The 16845-nt window shown below is 40.8% G+C and overlaps 1 protein-coding gene across 1 annotated transcript in view; it reads right to left on the reverse strand.

The window, feature by feature from the left end:
- LOC134801742 (uncharacterized) overlaps window positions 1-16845 on the reverse strand; it is a 76294-nt gene that overhangs the window by 3994 nt on the left and 55455 nt on the right. Inside the window, exons 37-43 of the mRNA XM_063774339.1 lie at window positions 15944-16137; window positions 14814-14940; window positions 11469-11646; window positions 10577-10686; window positions 9335-9466; window positions 8466-8639; window positions 7820-7898 (exon numbers count right to left, since the gene is read on the reverse strand). Of these exons, the coding sequence (XP_063630409.1) occupies window positions 7820-7898; window positions 8466-8639; window positions 9335-9466; window positions 10577-10686; window positions 11469-11646; window positions 14814-14940; window positions 15944-16137 (994 nt within the window). The remainder of the gene's footprint in view (window positions 1-7819; window positions 7899-8465; window positions 8640-9334; window positions 9467-10576; window positions 10687-11468; window positions 11647-14813; window positions 14941-15943; window positions 16138-16845) is intronic.

A 16845-nucleotide genomic window follows, 5' to 3' on the forward strand; every position in this document is an offset into this window, starting at 1 on the left:
AGCTTTTGATACCGTCTGTCACCGCCGACTTTTAGACAAACTCCAACGCTATGGAATTAGAGGACCCGCATATTCCTGGATTCAAAGTTACTTGTCTGAAAGAAAGCAGTGTACTCAAATTGAGAGGGTTCAAAACAATAAGCTGAAATCGTACAAGTCCCAGTATAAAGTTAATACATACGGAGTGCCACAAGGCAGTATTTTAGGCCCGTTATTGTTTTTAATATATATCAATGACTTACCTGAATGTATCCGACATGATTGCGTCCTATTTGCTGACGATACCACGATATTAATCAAAGGTACCAATACAGACTCATATGAACGCGAGGTAAATACTGCATTGAACGATGTCATCGGTTGGCTTAGCGAAAATCATTTAAAGGTAAATCTTAGCAAAACAAAATTTATCCAGTTTAGATCATACAAAGCAGCGCCACAGACAATAAAAATTTTACATGACAACATCGAAATAGAAGAAGTAGAAGACTCTGTATTCTTAGGCATAACTTTAGACACTCACTGTAACTGGAAACGACATGTAGAAAATGTATGTAAGAAAGTTAATAAATTTATATATGTATTATGGAGACTCAAAGAAACGGTTTCGCAAAAAACAGCTCTTGTAACATATCATGCTTATATCGAGTCCATTTTTAGATATGGGATCCTCTTATGGGGAAACTCAGTTGAAATAGAACGTGCATCTGTAGCCCAAAGAAAGTGCATTAAAACTATTTGTGGTAAAGGTCGCAGAGAATCGTGCCGACTTGATTTTGCAAAGCTTAACTTATTAACACTGACAAGCCTATACATTTACGAAGCAGCTGTCTTTGTGAAGAAGAATCTAGAACTCTTCCCGCCATTTAATAATATAAATAATAGACCTCTTCGACAGTACCAAATGACACTACCGCCCTATAACCTTAAAATAAGAAAAAAAGGCGCATATCACATGTGTATACAAATTTTTAACAAAATTCCTGCAAACATAAAGACGCTACCATTTAACGAGTTCAAATTTAAATTGAAAAATATATTGTGTAATGCAAGTTTTTATAACATTGATGAATATTTTAATTATAAATTCTAACTATTACTTACTTCATTGTGACATGTTAACGTTTGATACTATAAATTCTAATTTTTACTTCATTGTGACATGTAAACTTTTGACATCATAAATCCTAATTTAATTATAAATTCTAACTATTACTTAATTATGACATGTAAACTTTGACATTATAAATTCTAATTCTTACCTAATTTTGACATGTAAACTTTTGACATTATAAATTTTAATTTTTACTTCATTTTAACATGTAATCTTTTTACATAGGTAAGTAAGACAATTAGATTTAACTATAATAGATTGATGAACTTAGGCGCTGAATTTGAATGACTAACTGACTGTAGAACTTGGTGTTTGTATTTAATAATTTAAATTTTGATAATATTTTAATAAACGCGACATTTTTGTAACGTATTTTCCTTTGACATGCATGAACTATGTCAATACAAATAATTTTCACATGCCATAAGGCCGAACATATCATGGGTCAATATGTACACTTAATAATATCTACTGTACCATATGTTCTCGTGAATAAACTTTCATTTCATTTCATTTCATTTCATTTCATTTCATTTCATTACATCTGCAGTCGATACGTCGGCGGGCATGCTACGCGGACGGCCGTTTGGTGGCGTAGCCCTACTGTGGAGGAGCGCTGTACTGCGTGACGTCATGGTTATTCCGTGTCATAATCCGCGTATTTGTGCAGTTAAAATCGCCTTAAGTGACCGGTGTATACTGGTGTTCAGTGTTTATATGCCTACGGATGCAGTGTGTAATCTACCTGAGTTTACGGATTGCCTCGGTTCGGTAAGCGCTATAATAGACAGTTGTAATGCTGAAGCGGTGTTTATATTAGGGGACTTTAATGCACACCCTTATGAACCATTTTATTATGAATTGGACAATTTTTGTTTGGAACATAATTGGAACTGGGTGTGGGGTCCGATACATTTACATTCTTGAGCGAAGCGCATGGGACCACTAGATGGTTAGACCATTGTGTAGTAACTAGCTCGGCACTAGACTCTGTTAGCAGTGTGTATGTGAACCATGACATATTAGGATCAGACCATTTCCCACTCCTGTTACAATGTAACCTAAGTGTGATTAGACCTAAGGTCCATAGATTACGCGTTACAAATAATAATGTTGTATGGGGTGAGCGTAATCCTTGTGAAATTGATGTGTATTCTGTAGAGTGTGAAAAAAGGTTAAAACACATTGATATACCGAATGTATGCTGTGATAATAAATTGTGTTATAATGTATATCACAGGAATATAATTGATAATTTATTTGAGCAGGTGGTATCGACTTTGAGGGCGGCAGCAGTGGCAGGTCGTGAGGGTGGGCGAAATGGTCGTGTAAAAAAACCGGTTCGCGTGATGGGATGGAACAAGCATGTTGGCTTAGCACATAGGGAGGCTCGGGACAAGTTCAAGATTTGGCTGTGGTATGGAAAGCCCACTTCTGGTCGTACATACGATGAGATGTGCGGCTCAAGGCGCGTATTCAAGTCAAAATTAAAATGGTGTCAAAATCATAGTGACCAAATTAAAATGGACCGTCTTGCTGAACTGCACTCCAAACGCGACTTTCGAGGTTTCTGGAAGAATACCGCCAGGTTGAATGGTAAATCCGGCCTCCCTGTGAGCATTGACGGTATAAGTGACCACAAGTCTATAGCCAATATGTTTAAGTCTAACTTTGCCATGAAATCACCCCTCACGGGACTTGTTAGGGATAGTCGGGTGCCCGGTGCTGAGCTCGTCAATGAAGACCAGATAGTACAGTTCACTCCTGAAGACCTTGCTAAAACTATAAAGACAATGTCTAGAGGCAAGTCTCCAGGTCATGACGGGCTCAGCATTGAGCATTTGCAGTATGCGGGCACACATCTGCCTAGACTTTTGGCCGTGCTGTTTAATCTGTGCATTAAACACTCATACCTACCAACGGAGCTAATGAGAACGGTAGTTGTGCCGATTATTAAGGACAAGACGGGTGATATTGGAGATAAATCCAACTATCGGCCGATCTCATTGGCTACCGTTATCACCAAAGTATTTGACAGCATGCTTAATAGACATCTAAATATTCATGCTACGCTACATGATAACCAGTTCGGGTTTAGACCCAAACTCTCAACAGAAAGCGCCATTGTCTGTCTGAAGCATGCCGTCAAATACTATACCGATAGAAATACGCCCGTTTACGCCTGCTTTCTCGACTTGTCGAAAGCATTTGATCTGGTTTCCTATCATACCCTAATAGCATTTTCTTGTAGGGATTTGGTTGGGCCTTTGTTTACGTATTAGTTGGGCAACCGTTATATTTGGCCGTACGATTTGCTGGAGGGCCCTCGACAAAGGCCCTCCCGAAGATTCCCAACAGAGGGCCATAAGAGTAATTTTTTCGTTGGGCCTATTTAAATAAATCATACAATTATTCAACGGTGGTGGTTTTGGTTGGGCCGTGGTTGGGCCTATACACATTTGTTTGATGGTTGGTTAATTGTTACATTTGGCCGTACGATTTGCTGGAGGGCCCTCGACAAAGGCCCTCCTGAAGATTCCCAACAGAGGGCCATTAGAGTAATTTTTTCGTTGGGCCTATTTAAATAAATCATACAATTATTCAACGGTTGTGGTTTTGGTTGGGCCGTGGTTGGGCCTATACACATTTGTTTGATGGTTGGTTAATTGTTACATTTGGCCGTATGGCTTGCTGTAGGGCCAACTGCAAAAAAATAAAAAAGGGCAATTTTTTCGTTGTGCTTCTGTTTGCAAATTCAACAATTACCCAACGGCAAGTCAGGTAGGTCGGTAGGTAGTCGTGCACCAGGTTGGAGGCCCAACACAGCTTGTCTCACAAAGGGCCAACATTGTAACTTTAACGTTGGGCCTTGTGTAGGATTCTTACAATACTACCATAGGTAAATAGTTGTGTAATTTATAGTGGGCCTACAGTCTAATTATGTAATGGGCATTTGTTTACGAGTCCTACAGTTACCCTACGTTAGGTAAGTGGTTGTGTAATACGACGTTGGGCCTTTGCTGATAAATATTACAATTACACTACTGTAGGCATTGGTTGTATACCCACATGAAGGTCCTAGGCAGCAGTTGTTGTTAATCTTCTCTGTATCGTTCCAATTTTAGTATATGTACTGCCGAAGCAAGTACACTTACTATACACTCTAATTTGTATATATACTAACAGCATTTCAAAACTTCGTAAGCGAGATTTATGTTTTTTGAGATTTAAATTGAGAAAATGTTGGTAAAATACAATTTTTTAAATTAATGTATAATTTTTATAGTTATAGCTATTAGATTTATAAGTTACTTTTAAAAAATATTATGATTATATCCGGAATAATCGAGAAAATAACTATAACTTCGATGTTTGGAGACAGTAACGCCATCTAGTGACGCCACAAGCAAAGTTCCACAGCCAATGTTGGTAAATGCGACATTTGTTACCAAAATACACAAAGGCCCATTGTTGGGCATCAATGCTAGAGCCAATGTTGGTAAATGCGATATTTGTCGTCATTGGGCCATCGGATGATATCATTGATTAGCCAACGTTACCAAAATAAACAAAGACCCATTGTTGGGCATCAGTGCCACAGCCAATGTTGGTAAATGCGATATTTGTCATCATTGGGCCATCGGATGATATCGTTGATTACCAGTACCAGGACTGTAAATAGTAATTTTTAAGTTTTTATTAGGATAGGACTAGGATAAACTAACATAGATATAAGTAAATAGTATTGTACATAACTAACAAATATGGACTGTAATTTTGGTCTGAAATAAATATATATTGATTGATTGATTGTTGATTAGCCAACGTTACCAATATACACAAAGGCCCATTGTTGGGCATCAATGCTACAGCCAATGTTGGTAAATGCGATATTTGTCACCATTGGGCCAACGAATGTTATCGCTGTTTAGCGAACGGTAGCAAAATACACAAATGCCCATTGTTGGGCATCAATGCTACAGCCAATGTTGGTAAATGCGACATTTGTCATCATTGGGCCATCGGATGATATCGTTGATTAGCCAACGTTACCAAAATATACAAATGCCCATTGTTGGGCATCAGTGCCACAGCCAATGTTGGTAAATGTGATATTTGTCATCAGTGGACCATCGGATGATACCGTTGATTAGCCAACGTTACCAAAATACACAAAGGCCCATTGTTGGGCATCACTGCCACTGCCAATGTTGGTAAATGCGATATATGTCATCATTGGGCCAACTAATACTATCGTTGATTAGCCAACGTTACCAAAATACACAAAGGCCCGTTGTTGGGCATCAGTGCCACAGCCAATGTTGGTAAATGCGGTATTTGTCTCCATTGGGCCAACGAATGTTATCGTTGTTTTGCGAACGGTAGCAAAATACACAAAGGCCCATTGTTGGGCATCCGTGCCACAGCCAATGTTGGTAAATGCGGTATTTGTCACCATTGGGCCAACGAATGTTATCGTTATTTAGCGAACGGTAGCAAAATACACAAAGGCCCATTGTTGGGCATACGTGCCACAGCCAATGTTGGTAAATGCGGTATTTGTCACCATTGGGCCAACGAATGTTATCGTTGTTTAGCGAACGGTAGCAAAATACACAAAGGCCCATTGTTGGGCATCACTGCCACTGCCAATGTTGGTAAATGCGATATATGTCATCATTGGGCCAACTAATATTATCGTTGTTTAGCCAACGTTTCCAAAATACACAAAGGCCCGTTGTTGGGCATCAGTGCCACAGCCAATGTTGGTAAATGCGATATTTGTCATCATTGGGCCATCGGATGCTATCGTTGATTAGCCAACGTTACCAAAATACACAAAGGCCCATTGTTGGGCATCCGTGCCACAGCCAATGTTGGTAAATGCGGTATTTGTCACCATTGGGCCAACGAATGTTATCGTTGTTTAGCGAACGGTAGCAAAATACACAAAGTCCCATTGTTGGGCATCACTGCCACTGCCAATGTTGGTAAATACGATATATGCCATCATTGGGCCAACAAATATTATCGTTGTTTAGCCAACGGTACCAAAATACACAAAGGCCCATTGTTAGGCATCTGTGCCACAGCGAATGTTGGTAAATGCGATGGTGGGCCAATACAAATTTTAATGTTGGCTACGGAACGAACCTCATCCCAACGTTTTCCCTACCGTTGGCACCGTGGGCCCCAACGAAAATGCTACTAGGGTAAGCTGTGGGAAAAGCTCGACAAGATTAAATTACCTCTAGAGCTTATCCGGATATTTCAGTTTTGGTATGAAGGCCAGATCAATCATGTCAGATGGGGGGAGAGTATTTCGGAGGGGTACAGGTTGGAGTGTGGCGTGAGACAAGGGGGGCTGAGCTCGCCCACACTCTTCAACCTGTACGTTAACGATCTGATTGAGGTGCTCAGCAGCCGTCATGTCGGTTGTCACATTGACGGGGTATGCTTCAACAATATTAGCTACGCAGACGACATGGCGTTGCTGAGTGCTTCTGTTGGAGGTCTCCGCGAACTCATTAGTCTCTGCGAGCAGTTTGCCAGTAGTCACGGCCTTAAATATAACGCTAAGAAGAGCGAACTAATGATTTTTAGGGCGGGGACTAAATGTCCGTCCGAGGTACCTCCTGTACGTCTCAGCGGGGTCCCTTTGAAGCGTGTTCACCGGTTCAAATATCTAGGCCATGTATTAACTGACGACCTTAAAGATGACGAAGATATTGAACGGGAGCGGAGAGCGTTGTCAGTCCGAGCCAATATGATAGCCCGCAGGTTTGCTCGTTGTTCTTTTAACGTAAAAACTACACTGTTTCGTGCATATTGTACCACTTTTTACACGAGCAGCCTGTGGGTTAAATACACACAGAAGGCATACAACGCTCTCCGTGTTCAATACAACAATGCTTTAAGGGCGCTGCTGCATCTGCCGAGGTTTTGCAGCGCCTCGGGAATGTTCGCGGAGGCGCGTGTGGACTGCTTTTACGCCACCATGCGCAAGAGAGCAACATCAGCAGCGAGACGTGTGTGCACCAGCGGCAGCGCCCTGCTGGCAGTCGTCGCCGACAGGCTTGATGGTCCATTTATGGGACACTGGTTGTCATTGCATGCACCAGTGTCCCATAACTGGGCGAAATGATGTAACTAGTTAAGTAAGGTTCTAAAATTAATATTGTTTGACATTCCGTATTCCTTTTTATTGTATTGTATATAGTATGCCATTGTATTGTTTATGTGTATTTTTATTATGGGTTAAAAGCCTGAAATAAATGATATTTTATTATTTTATTTTATTACTATGGGACTAACCCCGCAATCGCGAAAAAAATGGCTCCTCTACACGATGGTCCATCATACTGGCTTACTAAGATGGGCCAGCGTGTAGAGAGGGTAGTGGTGTCGGATGGCTTATGGAGCGGCGGGATGGCGATGGGATGGCCACGGTGTCGGTGTTTCGTCCGCACATCAATATGTGTCCGCAAACAAAAAAACCGACACCTACCATTTACCTTTGGATATTGGGCCAGCGATGGCGCGAACGCATCTACACGTGGCCCATTCCATAGTGTTTGCTCTCAACCCTCACATGGCCATCTCGCTGGTCCAGTGCTGGGCCATCGTGTAGTGGAGCCATAACCATCGCATGGCCGTCTCACTGGTCCAGCGCTGGGCCATCGTGTAGAGGAGCAATAAGCTTACTTCCGTCGTAATAGTATTGTCTGAGATAGCCGACCATGTGGCGGAGCAGAGCGGGCTCGCAGCTCTTGAACACGGGGTGCTACGATAAAACAAATATTTTATTTAACCTTTTGAACGCCAAACGGCGCATCCATTTGCCGTGCCACTGACGCCACGGGGGTAAAATTTAGTTTTGTGAATAAATAATGCCAATTGACCTAAAAGTGGGGTGTTTTTCAGTAAATTTTCATCAAAACACGATCGACGTCAAATGCCGTCTTTGGCGTCGTTGTCACGATTTTGCGTTGACATCAATTGCCGACTGTGGCGTTCAAAAGGTTAAAATAGTACCTAGGTAAGTTATTTACAAAGCTTCTAATGGATACGCATTACGCACAAAAATTCAGGCTGTTTGTAAAGAACAATATTGTGGTCTGCCATCTTGTGGCCTGAATCAAAAACATATGTGCACATGTACATTGCCAAAGCAAGTGCTACCATCTACTGTTCTCGTAGGTCCGTTTCCTTGTGCATAGTAGGTTCTGCCATCTTGTGGGCTACATCGGAAGCATAAACGTCACATTTACGCCTCGCGCCAAAAATCTGACGGCTCCTATGCTGCCGCACTGTCCCTATAGCTGTACAACCCCTACGATTGTCTTTTTACCTGATCTCCAACATCTTTATAGGCTTGACACATGACTTTTAACTTGAGGCACACAGGTGCGTTGGCTAGAAACTTGGGCAATTGTTCCCCTCGCGCCTCTCGCCACAACAGCACGGCGTACTTGTTCACCAGAGCGATCAGTGCGGGTGATACCCGGTTGTTCTTTAGGTAGTCCTAAAAAAATCTGAAGGTCAATTTAGTGCAAATCAGGAGGCAGGAGGCAAACAGTGGAGCGTGCGAAGTAGGGTAAATACAATAGGGTATTTTCCTACTAGTCAAATCAGTTACTTTTTTAGAACTGTCAAAACGATTTGCTAATATGGAATTTATATGAAACATTACATCGTGACGTCACGGTCAACTCACCTACTTTTTATATTTCTATCCGATTTATTAAATATAACTTGTGTTTAAAAATAACTCCTATCTGTGTTTTTCTAATAATTATCTGGTGCTTTATTTCATGCATGGTGTAAAATAATTTATTTTAAATACAGTATAATACCCTATTACTGGCCACCAGCTAATAACTGGGCACCCTAAAATAAAAATGAATGCTATTCACCTATAAACAGAATTCATTTTAGTATAATGCTTTAATAACTCGCCATCCCTGCAATAACTAGCCACCTTATACTAAAATTGATTCTGTTTAGTGTTAATAGGTGAATAGAAATCATTTTTGGTTTAGGGTGGCCAGTTATCGACTAATTACCCTATATTGTTTTTTTACAGGGCTGGTCGAATCAGAAACTGTTATTTTTCTAACTGTTGGTATTGCATTCATTTACAAGAGACGAGCAGTTTATTTCTAGCTCGTGAGACATACGAGTATACTATCGTGGCGCACTCGTAATACCCTATTTTACCTGAAGCTCCAGAAACTTGGCGTAGTAGGTGAAGGCGCGGAAAGACGCGTAATGCACGATGTTGGCGAACTCGCCCACGTACACCACGTACATCAGCTGAGAGATGATCAGGAGAGCTGACACGTACACAACCTGCAAACAACTAACTATTTTGGCTCAGCGATTCAAAGAGAATCTTGGCCTCCGAAACGAGAGCTTGCCACCTGTCCCGACCCTGCCGGCCTATATCTCTATCGCTTCGAAAACGAAAAGCATCATGTCTCTCTATCACTCTTCCATATTAGTGTGACAGTGACACTTGCGTTTCGTTCGCTACGAAGCGTAAGCGATTGGCGTCTTGGCTACGCGGCCTGCGCAACTTCCTGCCAGTTACTGACGCTCACTACTGAGTTACTACGGCTGTGAGTCAGTTACTGAGTTTCAGCTTCGCGTCAGTAACCTGCAAACAACGGTTTTTCTATATCAGAGGCATACGAGCTGCCTAACAACTGCGACACTAGAGGAGTTGCAATCAATTGCCGGCCTTTAAGATGGAAGAGATGGGAAACAGGGTACTCCTTTTTTAAATGAAAGTAAAACAAATAAAATACAATACAATACAAATCCTGTTTATTGCATAACCTCAGAAATAAAATAGTTTTTATTACTAATTTTTGTTGGGAAGTTTGTCAGCACAAAATACACGCAGCAGGCATATTCGTCACTGCACAATACGGTATCAGCAATAATGATACCGAATAATGGTAGCTGTACCTCCATCTCCTTCTTGGACATAATCTCAGCAGCCCCGTTGGAACGTGTCAGCACAAAATCCACGCTCCAGGTATTATTATACCCATTATAAATAAAATAAATATATGGGGACATCTTACACAGATCAACCTAGCCCCAAACTAAGCAAAGCTTGTACTATGGGTGCTAGGTGACGATATACATACTTATATAGAAAACACCCATGACTCAGGAACAAATATTTGTGTTCATCAAACAAATAAATGCCCTTGCCGGGATTCGAACCCAGGACCGTCGACTTCACAGGCAGGGTCAAAGTACACAGTAGACAGGGTCGCTGCACAGTACGGTGTCAGCAATAATGATACTGTAGTTTGTACCTCTATCCCCTTCTTGGACATACCTGATGTCAGCAGCCCCGTTGGAAGCGTGTCAGCACAAAATACACGATCCAGGTATATTCGTCGCTGCACAGTACGATGTCAGCAATAATAATACTGTAGTTTGTACCTCTATCTCTTTCTTGGGCATAATGTCAGCAACACCGCTGTGAGCGAAGCTTGTCAGCACGAAGTACACGCTGCAAATGTATTTGTTGTCGCAAAGCGGATCCCCGGAATCTGCAAGAAACAAAGTTATTAATTTCAATGAAATTAGATGGCTTTATCTTTTATATTTTTGTTTCATTTTATATCATGTTATTATACAATATTGGTTAACGTAAGCAAATTAGCTCTTACGAGTACGATTGTAGTTGTACTTAGTTTGTTATTTATTTATAAGATTGCTGCGCCCTTGCAGGGTCCATATTATGTATAGCTAATATTATGTAATATGTGTGCAATAAATACTTTTTTGACTTTTTGACTTATCCTAAGACTTAAGGCCTATGCACACCGGCTGCGTGTTGCGTGACGTGCACGTGCGTGTGCGGCGTTGTAGTATACAGATCCTTATGAGAAACGGCACACCGCTTGCGTGACGTGTGCGTGTGCAGCTCCAACATTTTAGCGCACGCGCACCGCACGCACACGCAAGCCGGTGTGCACAGGCCTTTATTGTCTCTTTTGTTTTAATATTTATGGTTTTATAATGAATTTGCATGTTTCCTGAACATGTTTTGAGGATAGATGCTTCACCGATGTAATAAGCACTATATCGCGAGAATAATTCTTATCGATGGCCGTTATGTGTTTTCTTGTCTGTTGATCTATCATGCGGTAAGATAGACAGACAAGTTAAACAACGCCATGATCTCTGCCAACTCCACATTGCGTTTTGAACGGCTATGTGGATTTAAAACCCCATCATGACAATGGCCTGCTAGCATGAGTTGCGTTGTCGCGCGCGAGAAAGACCGCCAGGGTGCTTATTATTATTATTAAACTATACTTATATTTACCGCTATATTGCCAAGACTGCCCCGGTTCAGCGCGGTCTACGCTAAGCCCAATGAAGAACCATAGACAAGTCAAACAGTGGATTAAAATTGTAAACCACATGATGAGAGTCAAGGTGCTGAACAATAGGTTCTCTGTGGCTCGCTTCTGATAGCGTTTCAGGTATTTGGAGACTGTTGACTGTAACAATACAGTTTTAGTGATTAAAATGTACTACCTAACTAATACTTAGTTTTAGTGAAAAAAAATGTAGGTACTAGGGCAGCGGTCGGCAACAGGCGGCCCGCGAAACTCTCGCTTGCGGCCCGCGAGCCTCCCTGGCTATTTTGTATGTAATATTGACAAGCGATAATGTCTGCTAAAGTCATAAATATTACCAAAGTGCGGCCCGCGTCAACTTCGTTAACTTCGTTGGTCCTTGGCTGCTAAAAGGTTGCCGACCGCTGTACTAGGGTACGATCTCAATGGTTATAGTACATTGTGCAACATGGGGCGTAAGTTAAATATTGCAAACGAGAGTAAGTTAAATCGCGACGGCTTGCCGGAGCGATTTATAGACTCGAGTTTGCAATATTATTACGCCCTGAGTTACACACAATGTTTTTCATCACACTTGCGTTACAAAAATTAAGTATAAAGACAAAAAACTGTTAATTATGGCACTAGAAACTTCATAATTCCCTAGGGAAAACGCTTTTTCTATAACTCCCGCTAAGCCTGCGTGCAATTCCACATTTACAGAGCGAGTGTGATGAAAAATACATTAAATGAAGGTGAAAATTTCCTAATACCATAACATTAAGAGGTTGCCTTTGCAAGAAAACGCACTCTCCGAGCGTGAAATGAAATGAAAATGAAATGAAAATTCTTTATTTGCATAAAATATGGTATAACAAGGTGTTATTGGAAAAATATTCCCGTACAGAAACATATTTTGCTGGTTAAGCATGCAAATATTATCTTAAAGCTATTAGTCTTCATCTATTTGGTAGGTACATTGTTAACTTAAAACTAATATTTCTACTTAATACTAGGTACCTATTACATATCGAACAACTCACTTACAGAAGTTACAGAGTAAAACACCTGTTTTTTGAGCCAACGATATAGTTGTGCTTTAAATGGGTTTAGAGGCAGGGGTTTGATGTTTTCCGGAAGGGCATTAAATATTTTCATACATAAATAATAACTATTTTTCATAAAAATGTATACATACATGTACATACTTACATACAGGTACATGTACCTACGCTGAGGGTCTACCGCAAAACACAAAAGCGTCTGCCTCTCTATCACTCTTGCATATTTGAGCGATAGGGAGCCAGATAACGAAATTTCGATTTTCGTGTCACGGTACGGTAGACCCTTTAACGCTGAGTGCCATTATGTCGGCTTGCATCAGCGTCTACCGTACAGTGTACACGCCAGGAGCGTGCGTTCCGTGGCCTTCGAGCAAAGTCTAAAGGGGCCCACTGATTAACAGTCCGCCGGACGGTATCGGCCTGTCAGTTAGAACATAATTTTGACAGTTCCGAACAACTGACAGGCCGATACCGTCCGGCGGACTGTTAATCTGTTAAGCAAAATAACTTTTGCTTGGCAAAAATTACATTTTTGGTACAAGCTTTTATCGCTGACTGTACTTTTCTTACCACAGGCAGCTATACTCATCGAGACAATTCTAAAAACCCGAAACACAATTAGGTTAAAAAGTTGTTTCATCACAGATTTCCTATGGCTACCTCCTATCTCCATCATCAGATCAGCTCGATGGTACCATATTATTGCATTGTCACCCGACTTACAAATGTATGCAAATTTTCAGTTCAACCGAAAATCGGGAAAAGGTCAAATTAAGCTTCAAAGATTTGACCCACACTACCCAACAAACAATTAGGCGACAATTAGCACTTATTTGATCACCTAAAGACATATAACGGCTGGAGAATAGCTATATACTCTAAGCTTACAGGCTCTGGTGACATCAAGGTCTTTAAGAATTCCATGTATAGCTTTAAGATCCACAGTAGCCGTTTTGGCCGCTATAATGGATCTTAAGCAGCTAGTGTTATAGCTCAAAGTGAATTCTACCACCTTAACATCTATATGAGTAATAAGCAGCTGCAATTTTCACTTAAGGTTCTAAACAGGCGATAAAAACTCTTTTATAGCTCCGTTACTCTTACTCGCAATCGCTTCTTAACTCTCTTGTCTCACTTACAGTCGAAAAGAGAAGTTATGAGTCACTTTTATAGATCATGTAGTCGCAGACGGGCGTTATTCAATACCTTAGTACATCTTATAGTGTTATTAGAGTCTTACTTACAACCTACGCCTATAGCGCCATGTTAATATGACCGATGAATCAATAAGCAAAACAAAAACTGTTAATTAGAACGTAAATACTTAATAAAAATCGATAATTTTACTCAATATAGACATAATGTTAGTATTGTTGTATTTAAAACCGGACTTCACGTATATTGTGTAATTTTGCGAAAATTAAATACGGTGGACCACAATTTAAAAAATATTATATTCCGATAAATATGCAAAGGATCAGAGGCCCTTTAAAATTTTGTTAGTAATACATATAGTTATTGACAGTGTAATTAATTTCGCCATCATAAATCCGCAGATAACACCGGCATCGGTGAACTAAAATAATTATTTGCTTTTATTTATCCGCCATTACATTTCACTTCAAGCTGTCACAGTGCAAGCTTACAAATAATAATACAAAATGGAAACATCTGCAACCAAAGCAGTCAGGGCTAAGGAAAAAATGTGCAATTACCTTCTTGAGTGTTACAAATATTGACTTTAAATGCTAATAGGTATACCATCTAAAGCTGAAAGTATCATCTACATAGCTCTACACTACTACTCAAACAGTTAGTAGTCGCTTATTTGGCACCCTTTTAAATCCTAAGTTGTTAATCAACGCTATTACAGCACTACTTTAGAGCTCTTCTACTACAACAGTTTGTAGTCACCTATATGCAACCCATATAGCTCCTAAAGAATTAATTAACACTATTGTAGCTCCACTATACCGCTCTTATGTCTCTTTTTTTATCCCCTAACTCTACTGTAGCACTGTTATAAATCTTACGGTGATAAAATTTGTGCCCAATCCGGGGTTAAAACGGGGTTATAGCCGGCTATAACTCCTATTTTTAGAGTACTAACAACACCTAAAGAGTAAATAGGCGCTTATATAAATCTCTTGTAACCCTTAAATTTAGCGCCTAATGTTAGTTGGGTAACAAACTTACATACCTACTAAAAAGCTTGTAATGAAGGACTCACTATATGTTTACAAACATACATTACATTACACTCACAAGCCTCAGCACCCTGTTGAGACGCAGACAGGACAGTAAGAGCCAGGGATCGCTCTTCAACAAGCAGAACAACTCGATGGGCAAGAATGAAGCCACGTCTATTTTGAATTCCATGCTCTTGAAGTACCTGTTTAATATAATTGTAGTGTTGATTTGTAAATGTTAAGTTTTAAAAATTGATTTCCATCTCAGGCTTTCTCCTTGGGCCTTGCATCGAGGTCAAAAGTACCTATGACGCTCAATATTTGCCGTGCCTCGCGGGCGCACGAACGCCTTCAGCAGTGGAGTTGAAACAGTCGCCGTAGTCGAAACCGTTGCGCTATACCTGAATCTAAGTTGATCCAAGCAGATACTGAACAACTTTAGGGTTATCCAAAGCCAATCAAATTCAAACTAGAAAGGATCTGGATGCTAATAAAAGACGCTGGTTTGATTGCAGCCTCAGGCACTGGAGGCTTTGGTCGCTTCTTTCTATGATATCAATTGACATCCATTCCAAATTATATACACTAACGTCATCTTACTGCGCTGGTGGCCTAGCGGTAAGAGCGTGCGACTTTCAATCCGGAGGTCGCGGGTTCAAACCCCGGCTCGTACCAATGAGTTTTACGGAACTTATGTACCTACGAAATATCATTTGATATTTACCAGTCGTTTTTCGGTGAAGGAAAACATCGTGATGAAACCGGAGTAATCCCAATAAGGCCTAGTTTACCCTCTGGGTTGGAAGGTCAGATGGCAGTCGCTTTCGTAAAAAATAGTGTCTACCTACATCATTTTTTGAGATTAGTTGTCTTTTTGCCACGGCTCATGGGAGCCTGGGGTCCGGCTCCCATGAGCCGTGGCAAAAAGTCGGGACAACGCGAGGAAAACATTGACGTATATCTCAGGACGGGCCTTACGGGCACTAAAAGTGGTATTAGTTCAGCGGTGTCACTCACGGATTCGAGCTAATCGTGCAGTCTAATGCAACTAGTTGCGACCAATCGCGCGCGTGATGCGAACTCATCAACCAATTGCGTTGTAGCGGTGTCACACCGCTGTACTGGCCCCGTTCATGCCCCATTCTTATTGCCCGTAAGGCCAGTCCTGAGATATGTCAATGGAGGAAAATGAATGAATACACTAACGTCATTTTGGCATTCTCATGATCCTCAGTCGGCAGTTTCACTAGTCGTGGCATCGTAAAGTACAGCACAATCTTGACCAGAAAGCATGCGTCCAGAGTGTACAATGGCGCCAATACCGGTACAGTGTTGTTCTGAAACCCGGCGTTGTACAGGTTCATGTATACGCAGAGCATGGAGGTTATCATGAGAAATACCTGTAAATAAGTATTCAGTTAGCACTAATACGTAGAGAAAGTTTTGACTACGGATCGTGTGAGAACTTTTCATTATGAGAGAATTCAGTGTGCAATCTGAGTGGAAACAAATAGAATCTCTTCAAAGACCTGTCGAAGAGACTCAGAGACGCCACAGGAGACAGAAAAGATGGCAGCTTCCTCGCTCAGCGTATTAGTCTAATAATCCAGCGAGGAAATGCTGACAGCGTTTTCGGTATAGATAATATAGTTTTATCTTAGATTTAGATTAGTCTTACTTTAATTTTAGTTTAGTTTTTAATTATAGTTTTAATCATGATGTACTTGTTATATTTATGTTTATTATAACTATATGACTAATATTACAAACAAATAGAAACATATTATGCAAGTGGCCTCAAGTAGGTACTTTAGAAGTTAGGTGTAACATTGTACGCCCCATCGAACGCGCCGCTGGTCGCTCGAGACCTAATACTTAAAAAGCGCTTCGTGTAGTTCGTGTGGCTCACTTTAACAATTGCAAATGACCTCATAAGGGTCGCTAGACGGTGGAGGATGCAGGATGCGTAGGACACCACTTTATAATTGACAAGTGATCGATGGAGGGGCATATATTTATGGGCTGATAGAGTTAAACAGTGAACTCGCAGTAATAGCGGGTAATTTCTATGTGCAGAGTGCGTGATGGGAAATACAAGCTACGCACTG

The sequence above is a fragment of the Cydia splendana genome, chromosome 23 (genome assembly GCF_910591565.1).
Source record: "Cydia splendana chromosome 23, ilCydSple1.2, whole genome shotgun sequence".
NCBI classification, from domain to species: domain Eukaryota; kingdom Metazoa; phylum Arthropoda; class Insecta; order Lepidoptera; family Tortricidae; genus Cydia; species Cydia splendana.